Source organism: Aulostomus chinensis, chromosome 10 (assembly GCF_037954235.1).
Source record: "Aulostomus chinensis isolate RoL2024-O1b breed Wild chromosome 10, RoL_Achi_v1.0, whole genome shotgun sequence".
In the NCBI taxonomy this organism is placed as follows: Eukaryota; Metazoa; Chordata; class Actinopteri; order Syngnathiformes; family Aulostomidae; genus Aulostomus; species Aulostomus chinensis.
Window position 1 is genome coordinate 30,176,529 of NC_141329.1, and position 17,500 is coordinate 30,194,028.

General features: G+C 43.4%; 1 protein-coding gene across 2 annotated transcripts in view; it reads left to right on the forward strand.

Moving 5' to 3' along the window:
- Positions 1-947: 947 nt before the first annotated feature.
- Positions 948-17,500, forward strand: part of pak4 (p21 protein (Cdc42/Rac)-activated kinase 4) — a 32,438-nt gene continuing 15,885 nt past the window's right edge. Inside the window, exons 1-5 of one of the 2 annotated variants that reach the window (XM_086217033.1) lie at positions 948-1,100; positions 15,844-16,080; positions 16,176-16,390; positions 16,535-16,748; positions 16,853-17,086. In XM_086217033.1, coding sequence (XP_086073159.1) covers positions 15,880-16,080; positions 16,176-16,390; positions 16,535-16,748; positions 16,853-17,086 — 864 coding nt within the window. In that variant the 5' untranslated portion in view covers positions 948-1,100; positions 15,844-15,879. Of the gene's footprint in view, positions 1,101-9,542; positions 9,667-15,843; positions 16,081-16,175; positions 16,391-16,534; positions 16,749-16,852; positions 17,087-17,500 lie in introns of those variants that run through there. The other variant, XM_086217034.1, reaches the window with a different exon arrangement.

The following is a 17,500-nucleotide window of genomic DNA, read 5'->3' on the forward strand; positions in this document are numbered from 1 at the left end:
ATATTCAACACAATCCGGTTATTCAAAGCTTGATTCTTCTTGTATTTTCGTCCCATCCCTGGATATTTGGTCATGTTTGACTTGAACCTCTTGATGGGAATCAATCATTTCTAGTAAAGCGCAGTGTGGGCATTTGGCCACTAGTAGTCAGTGTTGTACAACTTTGACAGACTGAGACTGTCGGTTTGGCTGTCCTTTGAAGATTGACATTGTGAACGTTTATTTTGTGATATTAAATGCATCATGACATAATGTGCAGCTTATTTCATAAATAAGACAAACTGTGAAGATCAAAATCACAAGCACGAGTGTATGAGATGCAGTAAGGCAGCGGTGTAATTACTGTTAGTGAGGAATTTGCCAACAGGCCATCAACATCATAACACTGATGATTTATGAAGCCCACATGTTTTCCTTTCTTTTCACAATTGTGAAACATGCACTTCTTTATTCTTCGTAGTGCAGCTGTGGCTTTTAGATGGAATTCTTGGATATTAACCACATCTGAAGACAAATTTACTTTTGTAATTCATGCCTTCCCTCAAACAAGTAACAAAAACAACAACAACAACAACACTTTGCACTGTTTAGTACAAAACTGCCAAAACTTAACTGTAATGTTGGACCACAGACCAAAGGCAACACAAACTGGGTTATTTAAGCTTTAACACTATATGTTTCAGTGACAATGCCAAATATTCTAGATATTTTAGTCAGGCGCTTCATCACATTAGAGATAAATCTTGCATCAGGGATGCGGCTTCAATAATTAGGGATCCTACATATTCAAGGGGCTGCTTTGCTGGACTTTTAGCTGCTGTGACGTTGAAAACACTGAGCCCTGCCAATATTGTTTATTTTCTAAAGGATATATCCCCATTTATGACATTTCTGCACACTGGTTGCCATGGTGCTGGTGTCTACAGTTTCCCGGATGTAGCGTTTGCGTTCCCCCTACTCAACATGGCGTCGGCGAAGTGAGACTTCAGCTAATGTCACACAGTTTGTTCAAAGTTAGTCGGCGTTTGCTCCACAGGACTAAAGAAGGGTAATCTCAACGCCCCGGAGCCGGCAGACACCGTTTACTGGGGATTTCCGCGGTGAGTGGGCACGTTAAACGGGTTAGAGGAGGGTTAGGTTGTGCTTGTAGAGCGCTAGCTTACGGCGCGTCTCTGCTAACCGTCGTTAGCTGGTTTAAATCTGGCGAGGCTGGAGTGAGGAAACCCGGAGCCTGCTCCCCAGCCGGGCCGTTGTGTTTTGGGGAGGAGGATTCACGGGTGCATTGTAATTCTCTAACCACGACCACGGTACAAGCTGACGATTGACTTGGTAAAGTTGGACAACAAACAGGAGCCCCACATATGGTGCCCTCGCCTCGCTGGGGTGGGCGGCGTGTCCGGGCTGGAGCCTCTTAACCCAACGGCTAGTTTGGTGGTAATTCAGCGATACAAGTGGGATTTTGTAACCATATTTGGTGGTCTGAAAATGACTCCGCAATAATACAGTTTCACGTAACCTCCGCACGCCATCGGGTCCCTGCCACCGCCTGTTGAAAAAAACACTCCAACGTGAGAGTGACACGAGTGTAGACCCCCGGTCACCCCGCGGAGCTCGTGCCATCGTGGAAGCGTTGTATGCAATTTTGGGCGTATTGATTGTACAGCAGTTTATCGTTAATTCTGATTGATCGTCTCATTGTGTTTGCAGGGCTTCGTTTATAATTTTTTCCTCATATTTTTTATTGTGTATATAATTGTACACTTTGCCTGAAATTTCACGGGTTGTGAGACCAGCGAGAATTAAATAGTTCATTGCTCAAGTTTAGGGGGTCCGGTATGTATTTCCTGTTTCACCCCTGAACCAGTACTAGTAGTAGTAGTAGTAGCAGTAGCAGCAGCAGCAGCAGTAGTAGTAGTAGCCCCCCCCCCCCCGCTGAGTGTTGCATATGTTTGTGGTGGCAGTGCAAAGAGATTTCAGGCAGTTTATTAGTCAGCAGGGCCAAGCGATGCTGCTGAGTTAATCACACATTCCTGGGATGCCAGAGCTGCATAAAAGGGTCCCTCTCCCTCTGTCTCTCTCTTCCTCTCCCTTTCTCTCTCCCTGTTTTTGCCTCTCTCTTTCTCCCTCTCTGTCTCTTTCTTGCTCCTAAATGTTTGTGACCCTTCTTTTCAAAGTCCATCCATCCATCCATTTTCTTCCGCTTATTCCTATTAAGGGTCGCGGGGGGTGTGGGGGGGTGGAGCCTATCCCAGCAGCCTTCCCCCTGGACAGGTCACCAGTCCATGGCAGGGCCAACACATAGAGACAGACAACCATTGGCTCTCCCAGCCACGCCTATGGTCAATTTAGAGTCTGGATTAACCTGGTCCCTCTTGATGTCTTTGGACTGTGGAGGAAGCTGGAGTACCAGAGAGAACCCAGCAGGAACAGGGAGAACATGGAGACTCACCCAGAAAGACCCTGTGCTCCAGCTGGGGCTCCACCCACAACCTTCTTGCTGGGGGGCCACAGTGAGGACCACTGCTCCACCGGGCCGCCTCTTTTCGAAGTGTGATTGTCAATTTTCTTTTTGGATTTGCATCTTGTGGCTTTGAGGCTCAAATCTATTTGTTTGTTGTTTTGAGTTGAAGGGGCAAGAAGAGAAACCGCAGGACAAACCGCCAGGCACCATTAACCTACATCTTCACTATTTTAGGACCTAATATCTGCTAAACTAAATCTAACAAGAGCTGCCTGTTCACAGACATTTGTCTTCCTGCTGTCAGGTAGAAACAGAACTAAGGTTGTGTCAGTGGGGTCACTGTCTGCCACCCTGAATACATGGATAAATGAGTGCATCTCATCTTCATATGACGTGGCTGCCTAGTAACTGAGGGGTCACTGGTTTCAACGCGTTAGGGTTTCCCACACAGAGTGGAGACCATGCAGGCTACATGAACCCTAATTCAGGTTTCATGTAGCCATGAAAACCTTGGAAAAGTCACCTGATCCTGATACTCTTGAACCAGTTCTCCTGTCAGTTTTTAATTAAAAAAATTTTTTTTTTTGCAATATTCTTTTTTGCACCAATTATGTAGTCAGGATCCAGAACCTCTGGCCTCTAATTTTTCTGTGGGTAATTTCAATATTTGCATTGATGTTCTCATATGTTATACTTCAAATTGACCTACACATGAAATGATTCCAAAGGAAATGCAGCTTGTGGGATGTCTTCTCCTCCTGCTGCAGTGTAGTACGAGTAGTGGTGATACCCTGGAGGCCTGATATCATGTCTCCCAGCATCAACAGTTCAGTGAAAAAACGTAAGCCTGTAATATAATAAAGGACTAATGTTTCATGCTATGTGATGAGATAAAGCTATTCAGCAAACCATTTAAAAGCATTGAGTAGTTCGATTTAACACATCATGTTTATCTTTGGGGTTTTCTCTCATGACACCTGCTGGCAGGAAATACCAGCTTTTTCAATAATAAGGTAATTCCATAAATAACATGATTTATAATATTCACCCCAAATTGGAACTCCCTCCAGATATGTAGGGTCTTTGACATGCGTTTGGCTTTCAAATTTTCCTGCAGATGTTTCTGGGATGAAAGCACACTGAAGTGAACAAATACCACATCTGGAATCAGTTCAGCTCGCAGGTACTCTTCATGCAGATTATTCTCGCCAACCCATGTGTGGAGAGATGGCGTTTCAGGGTGATCACGGTAGGGAGGGATCATGAACTGTTGTTAACAGTCAGGGCTGAAGGTGGGAGGATTGTTGTGCTTAGACTGATGTGAGCTGACCCCAGCGTCCGTCAGAGGCAGAGAGAGACAAACACAGCCGCTTTTCTGTGTCTTTCATGAATTCCAAACAAATCTTATGAGCATTAAGCAGTAAAGGTGGCAGGTGGAGGTCAAAGCTGTGGTCCTATTATCGGGAAGCATGTAGTGGCAGTGAATCCTCAAACCTGAAAGTGAGTGTAAGCATTGTTGAATATTCAGTTTGATTATCTCAAAGTTGATGGGTGTTCAGTCTGCTATTCACGCTAACTGAAGACAATTCAGCGTTTTGTTCTAAAACTAAAGAGGTCATGGAGGTCATTAAATGTCATCAGGGGAAACACAAGAAGCCTGGAGCTCAGTGGTGGTGAACTTGAATCATGTGACCCTGGTGTAGCTCTTCCCTAGGCTAGCTTAGCACTGCTAACCATTGCATTCAGGCTTCCAGCATCATCAGAGGGTTCATTCGTGAAGATGATCCTGATGAACTCAACCTGGAAGGTCATCAACTCTTGCTTGTGTCAGAGCTTATTTTGTTGTTAGAAATCAACGTCAAGTTTGATTCTGGATTTTTCAGTCTGGTGCATGAACATGCAAACTGAACCCAAAGTCGTCATTATGAGCACCGTCCTGTAGCAATGGTGTCACTGTGGTAAATCCATATTATATTGCAATTTAATACACAGTGACAATGTGAGTAAAGATCAGAGTTGTGAGCAAACAGCAGTATTTTAAAACGGATTCTTTGACAGGCATGAAGCTAGGAAGCTGAATGTGTAGTTGCATCCCCTCCCATGATTTTCCTTTGTTCTGTTCTGTATCTTTGCATGTTGTGATCATGTTGGGGGCTTACTGAGAAACATGGGGACATTTAAAATCTATCAAATTTCTCCTGGTATCAGGTTTCACAGAAAAAGATGGCACTGGCTTAAAGAAGAAGGGGGCGGAGTGTGAGAAGGGAGAGTTATGTGATAGAGGGTGAAGAGAAGGTAGGAGCAAATATTAAAGTGGATAGTTTCTCTGTGCCTGCAGGTGGGTTTGTGTTTGTTGAGAGTTCAGGGAGGCGAGGCCCAGAGTATATGCTGGCCAGATCCAGCAAGAGGCTGACAGCCAACCAACCAGAGCCAGAGAGAGAGAATGCTGAACAGTGGAGCACTGCAAATGAAAACCCCCGACTCCACCTCATGTCCAGGGAGGGGTGGAGATAAAAAGTTTATAGAGAGCAAAAAGTTGTTCATGTGGATTAACTTGTCACATTTTATGATTTTATGTGTTATCAGCAAACCATTTATAAATATTCTTACTGGCAAAAACAAGATGTTAGGAAACTACCACTATAGTCATGTATCCATGAATGTGTTATACGTGTGCATTTTGACGTAACACATTAGGAAAGGTTCAGTCAATTAACTTTTATTCATTAAGCCTGAAATATGAATTTGCCTTGAGTGGCTGGTCTCTAGACAGGGCACCGTCTGCTGTCCTAGACCTGCAGACTGGATGAGGACAACATCCTAAACTCTCTTTGGCACGGGAAAAGGGAAAAGGGGAGAGCAACAGAGAAGGGGTCCTTCTCTCAGGACGGATAGACAAGCAGTAGATGTCACAGCTGCAGAGCAGATCAACACAATCACAGAGTGTAGAAATTGATTACATGATGACACAACTTGATACAAGTAGATTATAAATTATGCAGATTACCTTCAGAATGAGAAGCCTCGGAAAACTGCCATGTGGGTCCCTGGCATATGTCCTGATCTCTTCCCTGGACCCTGATCTGGTGGCGTGCTCTGAGGTCGTGGATCCAAATGGATCAAATAGTTTTATGAAAAAGGTGAAATTAAAGTTTTGCAAGCAAGTTTAAGGTCACGTGGTGTTATTTGCCTTTGTTGAAAAAGAGTAACTGTGCAAAATGGGTGATTTAAACCCCTTTTTCAAATAAGTTCTGACATAGTAAGTCTTTACTCACACCATGGACTATCCGCTAACCACCAAAGCCTTCTTCTTGGATATTCCCTAACTTTATCTCTGTCTGCAGACAGAAGCAATATGGCCATTACTGACTGGCACTTATGACCAACGTGTCCAACTGACGGTAATTCCTCAAGACCCGCTCCATGTTTCACGATTACCCAGATCTTTCTTTGCTATGTTGTTACAGCAAAAGCCACGCCAACGTTGCTTACACCTTTATCTGGTTTATCTGCTCTGTATCTGTTATTACGTAGCCCATTTTATACACATTGAATCAGTTGATGGAAAACCACATAATGTACATTTACTTTTTTACAGCATTTCCACATTTCACTTCAGAATTGATGAACAACTAAATGGAAACACAACTAGTTGCACATCGCTGGGAGGGAGAAGGGCGAGGATAAAAAAACAAGCAGAGAGACGTATCCAGCCCTCCATCATGATTCTCTCCTGTGAAGGGAGAAAGGGCCGGTCTTACTGTCTGGAGGGCAAAATCTTCTCAGGAATGACGGCAGAAGCCAACATCAACACAACTCTAGGTGCTCAGGAACAGAGGCAAAAATACGGTTTGACGAAAACAATTCAGTAACATAAAAATAATAGCATAGATAGTATTAAAAATTATGAATATGCAGCTCGGCTTTTGTCAAATCTGCGAAAGTTTCTCCTGCATTCCTTGTTTCAGTGTTTGTTCTCCTTCCTGTTTCTGCTGCTTCGGACTTTTTGGATAACATAAAACCAGCGTGTGCACAGCGCGTTATTGTTGTTTGCCTCTGTTCTGATCTTGTTTTCTTACATGTCAGGTTTGTCCTTCTTAGGTGTTTATTTGGTGGTCTATTTTTGCATTTAGACATTTGTTTTACTTCTTCCGTTTGTTCCGTTTGCTTTGTACAATAGAATTTGTTGGTTATTTTTTATTTAGACCAGGCTATCTGTTTTGTTTGCCTTCAGACTGCAAAAAAAAAAAATTAAGTTAAGTTTTAAAGCAGTGGCTGCTTCTTGGTAGATTGGTTTGTTCTTGCACTAAAATATTTGGATTATTTTTCAAATTGAAGTTAATTTAATTAGCTCATTGTCATTTATTGTGTTGTTACGAGTTCATACTTTTTTCTTTCTTGTTCTTTGACACATAAATTCACAATTAACCTTCATTTTTGCTGACAGTTTCATTAACAGGCTCCCTGTGTGATGTGCATTTATTTGCAATAAAATACAGGCCTATTAAATGCGAAGGACGAGTCAAGCAAAGGCCCTAAACAACGCCCAGGACACTCTTAGTTGGGGCAGCCCAAGGAACCAGTCAACACTCAAACCCCCAAGATGCAACTTTAGTCTTTCTTACTGGACCTCTTACCTTTCTGTCACGTGTGAAAGTCCAACAGTTGTGAATATCTGTTAGCAAGTATGTACTGAATGACAGTCTTTTTTAGAACTCTGCTCACTTCTACTCTTGATGTTGTGTGTGTGTCTTTTGTGAGTTTTGTTCTTGTGTTTGTAAAGTTTTAATCTCAAAAAAGATTCAAGCTTGGACCTGCAAGTTGATATGAAATCACCCCGACACACACATGCACACGACAGCGAGAGAGTTCTGGATGGCGGCTGCATTTCACCTCAGCCCCACTCATGTTGAACGTATTATAGCAGCAGGTGAAACTAGATTTCTTTTTGAGCCCCAAACTCAAGAATATTTTGGATAACAGGCAGGACTGTGGTTGCGGTTGTCTGCCTATAAACGCGCACCCGTCTTTCTCTGACCCATGTACTCATTTAGCTTGTATGTAATTAATTGTAATTTGATGAAGACAGGGAAAGCTAATGATGCTGGACTTCTTCACAATAACGTAATCATGTCATCACCATAGTTTGTGGCAATGTACCATCACCATGGAACGGTGGAGGTACAGTTGATGCAAGGCGGTGCAAAACTGAGTCATGAGTTTTCCTGTGCACTTTGACATTTAACAGTTAGACGTTGTGGATGGCGAGTACAGGCCTTCTGCCACCTGCTGGCATGGAGAGTATCTCCTCTCACGCAGGCGCTGAGCCTACATGCTCGTGGCCGGTCAGCTGAGGTTTGTACGAGTGGCTGACGATGATGCAGCAGTCTGCTTTCATTGGAGCCAGTCCTTTGATAGTATTTGATGGGTCTTCTTCGCCCTCAGGTTCCCAATACCCGTTTTGTCAGATTGACAATCAGGTGGTAGGACTATATTGTGGTAAACCTTGCAGGCTTTGTTGTGGTTTTATGTTTAAACTGTTTGATTTGTCTTTTTTTCTTTAAACTTTTTCTTTTTGTCCTGTTGTACAGTAGATACGCGATGATGTCACATGCTGGGCCTTTTTGGTATCGATTGCAGTGGTTGTGTGTTGTGTCTCTATGCGACCCAACTCCTGACAGGCTTGTCGGGAACCTGGGTGAGTTTTAGTGTCTGCAATGGGGAAGCCCCCCAGTAGTTAGCAGGAGGAGTGAGGCATTCAAGGTAACCAGGGTCACTTGCTGCATATCAGAGTTTGTGTTCTAATTCCATTTTCCGTGTAGGAGATATGATGTGGTGACATGTTCGTGCAAGGCTGCATCAAAGTGTCTTAATTTTAGAAGATTTTACAATAAACAGGTGCTGTACTCTGCTTTTGTTCTAATATTATTTTTTGAAAGACCAAATATTCTTGTAAATATATAAATGTGTGTATATCTAGTGTATATATGTGTGTATATCTATACATATATTGAGCTATCGAGAGAAAGAGAGAGAGATACAATGATTATTAAGATGATGATTTGATGCCTGACCTCTAACTTCCTGTTCATGCTTGAACTTGTGGGCTGCTCATGACGTCTCTCCAGTTAAGGTCCCGGCCTGGATGAATTTGCTTTGTTCACTACGACGATGACGACGACGACGACTACTACTACGACGACTACTGCCACCACAACTAGCTACTAAGTTGTGTGAATATAGCATCAGAGCTTATCTGCTCCACATAGTCCTAAGCCTGCGGTGGTTATCATGACCTTCCCACATTCCACAACGTGCCTCTGGACCTGGAGGTTCTCTCTCATTGGCTGTGGCACCACGTGCTTTGTTTGAACTTGGCCTCCTGATTGGCAGGTTTGTGTTTCTGGCCCTGGTTTGTCTTGCAGACCTGTTCCTGGTGTGTTCTTTCTCTCAGAAGAATGTTAACAGGTCTTTTCCTTATTGGTTGTGTTGATAATGAAACTCACCGTTCCCACTGCAGCGGACTTTGATAAGGAGCTCTATTATCACCGATCAGGTGTGATACGAGATGATCCTGAGGGTTATAAGCAACAGCTCCGCTGTGTAGTTACGTGAGTCCTTATTGAAGACTGAGACAACAATTAAGATATTTTACAACAGGCATGAGTAAGTAGAGAAACAGGTGCCTGTAAACCTCCTGCTTTAGAATATGGAAGCCACTCACATGACTGACTTTAATGTCTAATATGATGGATTTGTGTCTTGTAGCCTGCTTGGATCCCCCTGCTGTTGGTAGCAGGAGCCAACAGGAGGCATATTGGCATGAGACCGATAAAATTAAACCTCAAATGTTTACCTGTAAAAACAAAATACACCTTTCTGCTTTGGCGAAATTAGGGACAGATGATAAGCAGGCGCTCCTTCTTTGTAAAGTCATGTTTGTGTTTGCTGAACACGTGAGGTGTCATGTTGTTAATCCAGCTCTGAAAATGTGTAGTGCCCTCTCTCTCTCCCATCCTCTGTCCCTTCCCTCCCTCTCCCTTACTCCTTCTCTCTCTCTCTCCCTCCCTCTCCCCCCTCCCCCTCTGTGACGTCATGATACCGGGCCACGGTTTGCGGAGACCGAAGGAATGCGTCACGCTTTCATAAATCCGCCTCAAGCTGCAGCTCCTTGTGTTTTCTGCGGTCTTTCACTCGGATGTGAGGTGATTTGTTTGTTCCTTCGCCTGTAAAGACTTTTTAATCCTAACTTCTCCGGGGGTTTGGCGGAGTTGAACCCTGAACAGCTCGGCTGCTGCGGGGAGTTTTCCCCCTCCGACGTGAGGTCAGGGGGATGTCGCGGCTGCGGGACTTGAGTGTCGCGGGACCGTCGGTGGGGGCTTGGACGGTTGTTGAATTGAGTTGGTGGCGTAACAACAAACCTCACAGCGTAGATTAGCTGTTGGTCAGCAGCGGCAGGGTAACTTTATTGTTTGGCGCGCGCGTGTTTGTGGGGGGGGGGGGGGGGGCGGGCAACAACGAACAGGCGACTGTCTCAACCCTCCTACCTGCTGCTGGCGGGGAGGCCAGCAGCCGGCACCTCGCCCTCGTGATGCCTCCTGGGTTAGACTGAGATCAGACAAAGTTTGTTTCATGCATTTTATGGATTTTATTGGCCTTCGCAATACAAGTGAGTAGGAGTGGTTGTTGTCGGACTGATGTGAGTCGGGCTGGGGTTGCCATTGTTGGTTTTTGGTCTGATGATTTCACAATTAAATAAAATAAGTTATATTTGCAATATTCCTTGGCAATGTGTCAATATTGGAAAGGTGCAAAACTTAATTCAAATTGTGTATCAAAATACTGTTTTAAGATTATTATTGTTACATTATTATTATTAGAATATTGTGGCACAGTAGAGATGTCTTGCCTATAAATATTCTACAGACATAAGGAATCATTTGTTTTATATCAATTTGCACAAAAGTCACAGTATTGTTGTTTAATGGTATTGTCCATGCAAACGAGATGTTTGAGATACTCTTGCAAATCATATCAAAATACTAATCAATTGGATATTTTTTCAAAATGCATGTTAATTTTAAGAGGAGCCAACAAGAATAGACATATCTTGGAAATGAGGGAATTATGTTCATGAGGATCAAGGTTTGAGCCCTCGAAGCTGATCCAATACCAATTTGTTCAAATTCAGAATTCGTCATTTAAGGCCTCCTCCTTGTTTTTAGGGTTACTTAAAGTCTGAGATACGGGAGTCTTCATTGCCTTTACTTTCAGTTCTCACTTATAGCTTGAAGTGCATGTGAACAAGCTTAGACTGCCATACCAAAAATTTCAACGGAGGCATAACTTCTAACACAGGGGCGCTTACATGCAAATCATAAAGGGCTACAATGATTTTTTTTCAATCACTCAAAGGTCCGTTTATTGAGGTCGTCAGGCCACGTGATAAAACTGGAATTTTCAAAACAAAATATCCCTTTCATTCAAAACAACAATAAAAATTCAAACAAAATGAAAATGTCATTTTCATTTTGACATAAACTAAAATAGAACCCTAGTTGACTAAAACCAGATGTGTTCCCTGTCATGAATCCCAAACCAAACGTCCCTTCCAGTTAAACAAACTCATTAAAACTTTAAAAAATGCTCCAAAAACAGAAGTGAAAGTTAAAAAATGGCGCTGGCAGCAGTGAACTCTGGGTGACCCAGTAACAGGCTGTCTGTGTATCGTTGCCATGGAGACGAGTCCCGGCAGGCATATCGTGTCCGGGGGTGTGAGTGCGGTCGCCTGTTGATTATTGGTGTACCTGTCTGTACGTGCTGCGGCCGTGAGGGCTGGTGGGAATATAAACGTGGCATTTAAGGTTACCAAAAAAAAAATGCTCCGGCCTGACTGGCCATTCAGGAAACCTCCCGATGGCCCCCCTGCCTTGGCGTGCTGACCCAACCATAACACACGGTGAAGGAACAACAGTTCAGGGGCCACAAATAGAGGGACAGCACGCCACATCGAGGACCACTGTTCTAACATAACCAAGTCAGAATGGTGACGGTCATAAATAACACAACCATGGAGAACACTCTTATAAATGATGTTCACAGATGAGGGACATTCAAATTGACATACAATGCAGAGTGGCCTGGAAATAAGAAGATGGTTTGTTTAAAAAATGTCAGGTATTGAATGCTTGCAGGTGCTGGGCGCCCAGGGATGGGGGGTAGGGCTGAAGCAGTTCCTTTGCCTGAGGCCTCGTGTGGCACGTAGAGATGGGCACTGGAATTCGGTATTAAATGGCAGAATTATTTGAGACCAGAGTATTGATAAGCTTAAGTTTAGATACAATTTATTATCACACGGCTGCAGCAGTTCCTCCACACACAGGAGGTCAGCGCGCTCCTCTCACCTGTCTGTCTGATCTGGTGACTTCCTCCTTCAGCAGGAGGTTTTAGAAAGTCGCCCCAAAACCCAACTCACCTTTATTTTTGCTATCATGTATAAATTCACCTGTGATTCCGCCATGATAAAACATGATTTACTGAGCCACAGAGTCACTGGAGCACTGGTCCCAGACCTGTTGGGATGGGAAAAGAACTCAGATCCTTGAATGAAGTAAAGCGTGAATACCACAATGTAAAAATACCTCATTAGAATTTAAAGAAAAATGGCTGTCGTATTTGTGTTTCTAAATACTAAACACAGACACACAACCTCATGAGAGGAGAGGAAGGTGGCGTGTTGGTGAACTGATCCCCTGTAGGACCCTGTTTGTATGTCAGTAAAAGTAAAGTAAGAACAGTGAAAGTACAGTCAAAGTAAAGTTACTTTACTTAGTACTTCTACATTAGCATTTCATACTTGTCCATTTAAGAGGCTTGTCTCATTTCTCTTGTGTAGTGCCATTGCTCTTAACGAAAGCAAACGTAACTTAATTGAAAAAATTGCAGAATGCACAATACTTCTTATCTGATAACTTAATTGATTGGCAGAATAATTGATTGATTCCATGATTACTCAAAGAATCAACAGCTGCAGCCTTGGATGCGGGTTGTGGCCGCTTGGGCCGAGGCTGCTTGCTTGTGTATGGGATGTCTGACCCTGACCCTGACCCTGACCCTGACCCTGAAGGACAGGGGCGAACTCACTGTGACACAGAAGTTTTTATTAATTTATGATTCATTATTTATTATGATTAAGCTTGTGTTAGGGGATTAGAGTCACATTTTTTTCATTCAGAATTATTATTATCAAAGTTATTATTATTAAAACACAGTTACTTTTATAATCCATTTGATTTCGCAGTGATGTTCTAGTTTTGTTGTGTTAAAAATCCAGCGGATCCTTTTATAGTGGTGTACTTTCACTCCTTAAAATCACAAACTCTTCCTCTCTGGGCCTTTATGGGTCTCTGAGCAGGTAGCACAGCATTTCAGACAGACTGACATGATGGGAAACCTGTTTGCATCTATTGGGTTTTAATCAAGACAGGCAACCCAGTACAAACCACTTAAGGGGTCGTCTGTCACAGCCATGTTTGTGACACTTGTTATGCTTCTCCTGGTTTGGATCTTGACAGCAACTGTATGATAGTGGTTTTTTTTACCCGCAGCCTTGCAGCTCAGTGCTAATATGATTAGCGATCCAGACAGCTGGATTCCCAGCCAGACCACCGTCGATAAATATGAGTCACACAATGTTTCCGAATTCCACATGATAATGTTCTACTGATTTGTCGAAGCCCCCTCTATAAGACACAACAAAGCATCTCAGAACTGTTGTAATGGTTCTCAACTTGCCCATAAATATTTTGATAGGGAACATCAACTTTTGGATGTGCTGTATTCTGTTGGTGTAACACCCTTTGTGATCTTTTCTTAAAGTACTTATGAATACACTTTTGCTATTAAGTGTATTTTGAGTACTTGAAGAAAGATGTCTTGAGCTTCCAAAGAGATTTTTTGGGGAAATATCTAAACTACCTTTACTTTGACAGATATGGTTACTACAATACATGAAGTGATATTACATTATTTTCATTTTCATACACAGTAACCTTAACAAATGTTGCACCTTCCTGCGATTTGAAAGTAATGAGAGGTCACACTGTGATTTCCCGTAAATTGTCAGTTTGTAAACTGAAGGTTTCCAGCCAGGTTTGCTGTAGTTTGTTGGTGGATTGGTGTGTTGTGAGCTTCAAGCTTATTAATACATTGCTGGCTCTCTCTGCACTCTTGAGTCAGGAAGAAGTGACGCAGTGTTAAAAACCCATCTGTGAGCGTTAGAGGCACCTATTTGTGCAATGACAGTATTTCTGTGTGCCACTGTGAGGATGCATTGACTGACTCTGGACTTTGTAACTGTCTCACCCGAACACTCCAAGCCTCACAATGATTTGAACTCCTCATCTCTGTTGTCAGCCCACTCATTGCAACAGGAAAAAGGCATGTAACGCCAGTGTTGCAACTATGCTGCGATAAGAGAATTGTTTTTCCTTCTCGTGTGTAATAAAATCCAGAGTCGCTAGTTGGGTGGAGGTGAAAACACTGCACCTTGTTTTCAGGAAAGTGGCTCAGCATGCATCTGTATGTTGACAGAACCTCCCGAAGCTTCTCAAGCATGGGTCTGTATGACATGAATTCCCACGATGAAGATTCTGGCAATGGTGAACATCTTGATCTGATGTATTTAAAAGTTTTTCCGATGGGGTGAAAACATTTTTATGGAAAACACCTTTCATACATTTGAACAGTGGTTGCAGCATCTGTAAAAATGATGTGATTCTGTCACTTAAAATGTACTGTCTGGAATATATTGTTTATATTCTCACTCAGTTTCCCATTAAATACGAGTAGTACAATTTAGTGACTTGACCGTGCAATAAACACATGATTTCTGGGAATTCGAGTTGTACTGGTTTAGTTTTCTTTCAGCTCAACCAGATTTTACTGTGCTTTGTATTTCCCTCCTTTGCACACGAAACAAGAGATTCTAAAGATGGTTTTCGCTATTTCATGTCTGACTGTTCTTCTGAGTTTGTGGCACATGGTCGGTAACTGAACATCTATTTTTTTTTGTCTTATAGATGGTTGGGTGTTGGCTCTGTCCAGGCTGCAGTCTTTGCTGTTAGCTCTGGTTTCCAGTATTCATGGGCGGGTCCTGCGTGACTTCAAACACTCCCCCTGTGAAAGGCCTTATTAACCCTGCAGACTGAGCTTGGCATCATGACTCACACTTTCTTAACTCGTGATGAACCATCCAGATCCCCCTCTTGCCCACACGTCCGCCCCTCACATGTCCTTGTCTCTCTGTAATGTTTTCCTTTGTATTTTTTTCAGTGCATGCAACTGCATTTGTGTGTGAAGGTTCAATGACTTGTTTGCTGCATCTTTGACTGACAAGTACTTGGTTTGTTTAAATGCATGGTTGCAGTCAAGCTATAAGGCCATTGAATTGAGCTACTGTCATTGTCCCAGTATACCTGGACGAGAAAGAATGAGGTATGCCCAGCTCTGGAACGGGAGGTGGCAGTTGCAGTCAGACCCTCTTCTGGGTTCTGGTGTCACATTTCAAACAATTTACCCTCGGCATCCCTGTTGACAGGAGGAAATTCAAAGGGTGTTCAAGAAAAACTGAGAACTCCTTGCGCTGAGATGGTGTTAAGTTTCTCTCTGCCCAGTAATGTGGTGTTGTCACTGTACTTGTGATAGTCATGGTGATCCCCCTTGGATGGGCCATTTAACTTGTGTATAAATACTACAATCGGCCAATTTTGGGCAGATTGACAGATACACATGCAGGAGAAATGCAATTTGTATTTTGTATACATAGAAAAGAATGTTCATTTGAATCTGACTTTGAAAAGTGCAATATTCATCAGACAACCAAATTCACATTTATTTTAGAAGTCCAGTTTTGGTCAAAGAATAAATTTGACTTTTTCCTAACATCATGTAATAGCTACTGACCCTCCTGGCCAGCAGGTGTCTCCCTCCTCCTGCTGCATTAATCTACTCTCCAGGTTACCAGGTTGATTCAACTAACCGCATGTGGTCAGAGGTGGAAAAGCGGGAATAAGACACACAAGTCATGTGGTCAATTACCATCATTGTCACCGTAGTGATGATGTCACATACTAACAATAACAACATGCTCAGAGATCCTTAACCATTTGTCAGCCAACTCGCTGGCCTGTTGTGTCAACAGCACATAAAGCTTCCTGTGGTCATGTAGGAAGCAACTATACACATGTAAACTCCTGTTTTCTTAAAAAAAAGTGAAGATTTTGATGGTGTGTTCACTGTGTGGGCATGCATGTGTCTAGATTTGTATGTTTCCTTCAGTTTCTCATGCTAAGCCTCCGCACTCTTCTCCTCCTCACCCACAGGTCTGATGCTTGGCTGCAGCTGCCTCGGCCACCATCATGTTCACCAAGAAAAAGAAGTCTCGTATCCAGATTTCGGCTCCATCTAATTTTGAGCATCGTGTACATACAGACTTTGATGAGCAAGAGCAGAAATTTGTTGGGCTGCCACGGCAATGGCAGTCACTCATCGAAGACACAGCCAAGAGGCCCAAACCCTTCATTGATGCGACTGTCATCACTACTGTAGAGCCTCATAAGGTGGGACGAGTGAAGATCAGATTTTCAAACATGCACTTTGTATTTGTAAATTCCCTCCCTTTGTAACTCCTTTTTTTTTCTTTAAAAATCTCCAGACAATCGTGCGTGGAAACAAGCTGGGTGTGGATGGCTCTTTAACATGGCTGCTGGACGAGTTCGATACAATGTCTGTGACTCGCTCCAACTCACTACGACGGGGCAGTCCTCCTGTCCAACCTCGAAGCGAGTCCTTTTCAGGAAGAGGAGGAGGTGGGCAGGAGAATGGTGACCCTCACCTCAGACACTACTCGCACTCGGAAAGACAAGACAAGTAAGGATTTACATGAAGGTGCCAGGTGGGGTGCTTCACTTGGTCGTTTGTTCATCTGTAGTGATGTTCTGTATGTTTCCTCGGTGTGTTTGACTAACCAAAGTGCTGTTATACTATAAATATGATCTTCACTTTGCTTGTCAGAGATCGACCCAGACCAGACCACCAGAGCGGAGGTGACCCTCGCCATGGTCAACGTGTGATCCGTCCACCTCACCGAGATGATAGGATTCAGGGTCGGCCGCAGCAGCAGCCCCGAGGCCAAGAGCCCAGCAGGGCCCACAGGGACAAACCAGGATCTGTCCCCCCCCCTCCTCCTCCTCCTCACAGAGACCGAGAACATCGAGACAGGGACCAGGTAGGTTTTCATCCATCCATTCTTATGTGCACACCTTTTCCTCGATCTGAATTCCCATCATTTCCAATAAAAATTCTCTATATCAACCCCATACTTTTTCTCAGGAGCAAGTGGTTCGCAGGGATCCACACAGTGAACATAGGCCAAAGTCCAGCTATATGGGCCGAGACAGCAGCCCCCAGCCCCCCAGGGACAAGAGACCTCTCTCTGGGCCCAACATTCGCACTCCAAACCTGCCAGTATCGGAGGGAATAATGAAGACAGCTCAGCAGACCACACGGCCGTTTAACACTTATCCGAGGACTGACAGCGAAGGTGGACGTAGTCCCACCGGGCAGGTAATAATTACAGCATGGAAAGAAGCAGAGTTAGAAAACCACCCCATGATAGGACAGGCAGCTGCCCTGGGTGGAAGTTTAGCTTAGGGTGTAACTGGGATGTAGGAGAGTTTCTGTCTCTATTATCTTGGATCTCAAGTTCAGACACTCTGCCTCTTGCCTCTGAGCGGGCTGGAAACATACAGGCTTAACTGTTTTCAACAGTTACTTAAAGTGGTAATGGTTGATGTTGAAGGGTATGAACTGAGACAGTCTTTGTAGTTTCAGTGATGAGACTTCTTTAAACCAGCAGTTTAACAGAAACTGTTATATAGTCACTGATGAAAAACTTTTTCGACTCAATTTATTGTCCATATATGCTGAATATTCTGTTTCAGAACATCTGGAGGTAATAACCTCATACACGCTGCTTCA